Here is a 2,973-nt window from a genome sequence, read left to right as displayed (position 1 = left end):
AACTGAAGCAACAGGACCTAGGAATCCCAGTGTCCATGTGAATCAAACGAGGAAATGCTGGATCATGGGGCAGCAAGAAGAGGGAATCCTATTCTTCTCGTAAATTTAAGTGCTATTATTGTAAAATGACACATGTGGATGGATGGAAAGCATGTGCACGAAGGAGAGATGAAAATCCTGCTTGGTACCCTCCGCAGGTTCAAAGAAGAAATTTTCAGTGAGGACTGCTCCACACGGGAGCTTGGAGCAGTCTGTACAAATGAATTCTACTTCCGCTTTCCAACGCACTGTGGCTTTGGTGCAGCCAAAGGTGAAGGGTCAAATGAGATATCGGCATGTGCTCTCCAGCCGAGCAGCAACTCGGGTATTGAAAAATATTACAAATTATGTTACTGTGGAGATGATGAAAACTAAGCATAATGCTTTGGTGGACACCAGAAGTGAATATTCTTTAGTTTCTGAGGATATCTTGAATGATGCTCAGAAATCTCTTGTCAGCTCGAGTAATATTACAGCTTGCGGAGCGAGCAGTGAAGAACTTCAAATTGAGGGAGAAATTCTGATGGATGTAAAGCTAGGCAAAACCATAGTGAGACAACATAGGTTCATTGTGGTATCTAAACTTGTTACTAGAGTGATACTTGGGATGGACTTGTGGATAAAACTTGGCACAGTCACTCTAGATTTGACAAAAGGGAGGTTGCGAGTGGATTCAATAAATTTATCATTGCCATTGAATACTGGGGAAAGGACACAATCACATAAATCATGCTCTGATGGAGTGGTGAAGCTCATTGTTAGAGCTGAGAATGCAGTTGTGACACCTCCTAGGACAGAATTATTTATATGCTGCTCTGCTGATGGGATGGTTCCAGATGAGCAGTATCTGTTGTGTCCCCGACGACCTGAGGGTTCTCCGGTTGCCCCTCCTCATTGCTGCATCCAAGGTTCAATCAAGAAGAAAATGTATGTGAGTGTTGCAAATGTATCAGATAAACACAAAACTGTGCGGAGTGGAGAGGAGATCGGGGAACTAGAGCCCAGTGTGGTAGGATACGATGGCAACCATAGCCTTTTAAGTTCAATTGAGAAGAAAAGAGGAAATTTTATCGTTGGAGAGTCGCTTACTTTTGAGCAGAAAGAGGAAATGGACGAGGTACTTCATGAGTTCAAGAATGTTTTCTATAATGGAGGCCCACTGCCACTGGTACAGGTAGGGGTGGAGCACACAATGAGAGTTAACCCAGATTCAGCACCAATAGCAAATAGACCGCGGCGGTTGTCACTTGTTTTGGAGGCAGAAGTCAAGAAGGAGCTAAGCAAACTTCAGGATATGGGTGTAATAAAGAAATCATGTAGCCCTTGGGCAGATCCTATTGTTTGCGCTCGTCGAGCTGATGGAAGCCTTCGGTTGACTATTGATTATAGGGGAGTAAATAGCGTGTCCCAGCCAGCAACATTGCATCCAATTCCTGTGGTCGAGGATCTTCTTGATAGACTTGGTCAGGCAAAATACTTTTCAGTGCTTGATGCAAAGTCTGGATACCATCAGATGCCTCTTCAGAAGGAGGATTGTGAGGTCTTGGCCTTTGTAGTCCCATGGGGCCAGTTTGAATGGCATGGTAGAACTCCTTTTGGTCTGAAAGGGGCAGGTTATACGTTTCAACGGATGATGGCTACAATACTCAGTGATTGCAACTATACGGATGCATTGTGTTATCTCGACGACATACTGGTCTGGGGTTCAACATGGAAAGAACACATAGCAATGGCTCAGAAATGTGTTGAGCAGTATTCGTGATGCTGGTCTTGCGCTAGCCCCGAATAAGTGTAAATCTGGGGTGCGTGAAGTGGAGTATCTGGGTTCCATGGTTGGTGATGGCATGCTTCGCATTAGTGAGCAAAGAGTTCATCAACTGAGGGATCTTCCTAGGCCTTTGACTGTCAGGCCGTTGCGTCAGGCCATTGGGGCATTTTCTTATGTGCAAAAATGGATTCCAGGGATGTCACAGACTGCTAAGCCCCTGTATGAGGCTTTGGAAAAAAACCCACACCAGAAATTGCATTGATCGGTCGAGATGGTTGAGGCTTTTGAGAGGCTTAAAAACCAGGTAGCAAATGCTGTGGCACTCCATCTTCCTGACTATAATAAACAGTTCGTTTTGATTGCTGATGCAAGTGATGTTGGAGCAGGGGCAATGTTAGCCAAAAAGTCAGCATCCAAGGAACTGTTACCAATTGCCTTTTACCACCATACATTCTCCAAATCTGAGCAGAGGGATTCAACGACGGAAAAGGAGTTACTGGCGGTTATCCTGGCAATAAAGAGGTTTCGGATGTACCTCTCCTCTGCACCGTTTGATCCGATAACAGACCATCAGGCATTAAGATGGCTAAACACCCTGGATATTAGAGAAGAGAGAGGACGTCGAGGGAGATGGATTGAAACAATTCAGCAGTTTGACATAAATCCAATTCATAAAAGTGGTCGCAGTGCTGTGATGTCCATGGCTGATTATCTGTCAAGAGTTGGTGCTGATGGAAATCTGGTATCGCATATTGCAAGTATAGCAGTAGGATCTTCTCAGCAGTGGGCCACAGCATTTGTGGATCCCAATGAAATGTTAGAAAAACAGCATTGCGATGAAGAGATCAGGGAAGTAATGAACTTTATGAAAAATACGAGTTCACCGGGATGTGTGTCAGAGGAGAATGCTTGCCAAATATGGCAACCGTTTAAGTATTACTAACAATGGAATTCTGTGTTATATAAATTATAAAGGAAGACGCTCACAAGAACATCCCTATGGCGTGAAAGAAGAGTGGCTACCTGTAATACCTAAAGATATGAGACTCTATGCACTTCAAATGATTCATGACAGTCCAATGAGTGGTCACATGGGTCGTGATCGAACATGGGAAAGAGCTCGGAAGAATTTCTGGTGGCCTCGCATGAAGGCAGATGTCCATGCA

The 2,973-nt window shown here is 44.4% G+C and overlaps 1 protein-coding gene across 1 annotated transcript; it reads left to right on the top strand.

The window, feature by feature from the left end:
• The first annotated feature begins 259 nt into the window (after nt 1-259).
• LOC135225394 (uncharacterized) lies at nt 260-1,801 on the top strand. The gene has a single exon (XM_064264730.1). It carries the CDS (start codon nt 260-262, stop codon nt 1,799-1,801), a length of 1,542 nt encoding a protein of 513 aa, XP_064120800.1.
• The last annotated feature ends 1,172 nt before the right edge of the window (nt 1,802-2,973 follow it).

This window comes from Macrobrachium nipponense, chromosome 13 (assembly GCF_015104395.2).
Source record: "Macrobrachium nipponense isolate FS-2020 chromosome 13, ASM1510439v2, whole genome shotgun sequence".
In the NCBI taxonomy this organism is placed as follows: domain Eukaryota; kingdom Metazoa; phylum Arthropoda; class Malacostraca; order Decapoda; family Palaemonidae; genus Macrobrachium; species Macrobrachium nipponense.
The sequence above is the reverse complement of the archived record's forward strand: the minus strand, read 5'-3'. Positions and strand labels throughout refer to the sequence as shown.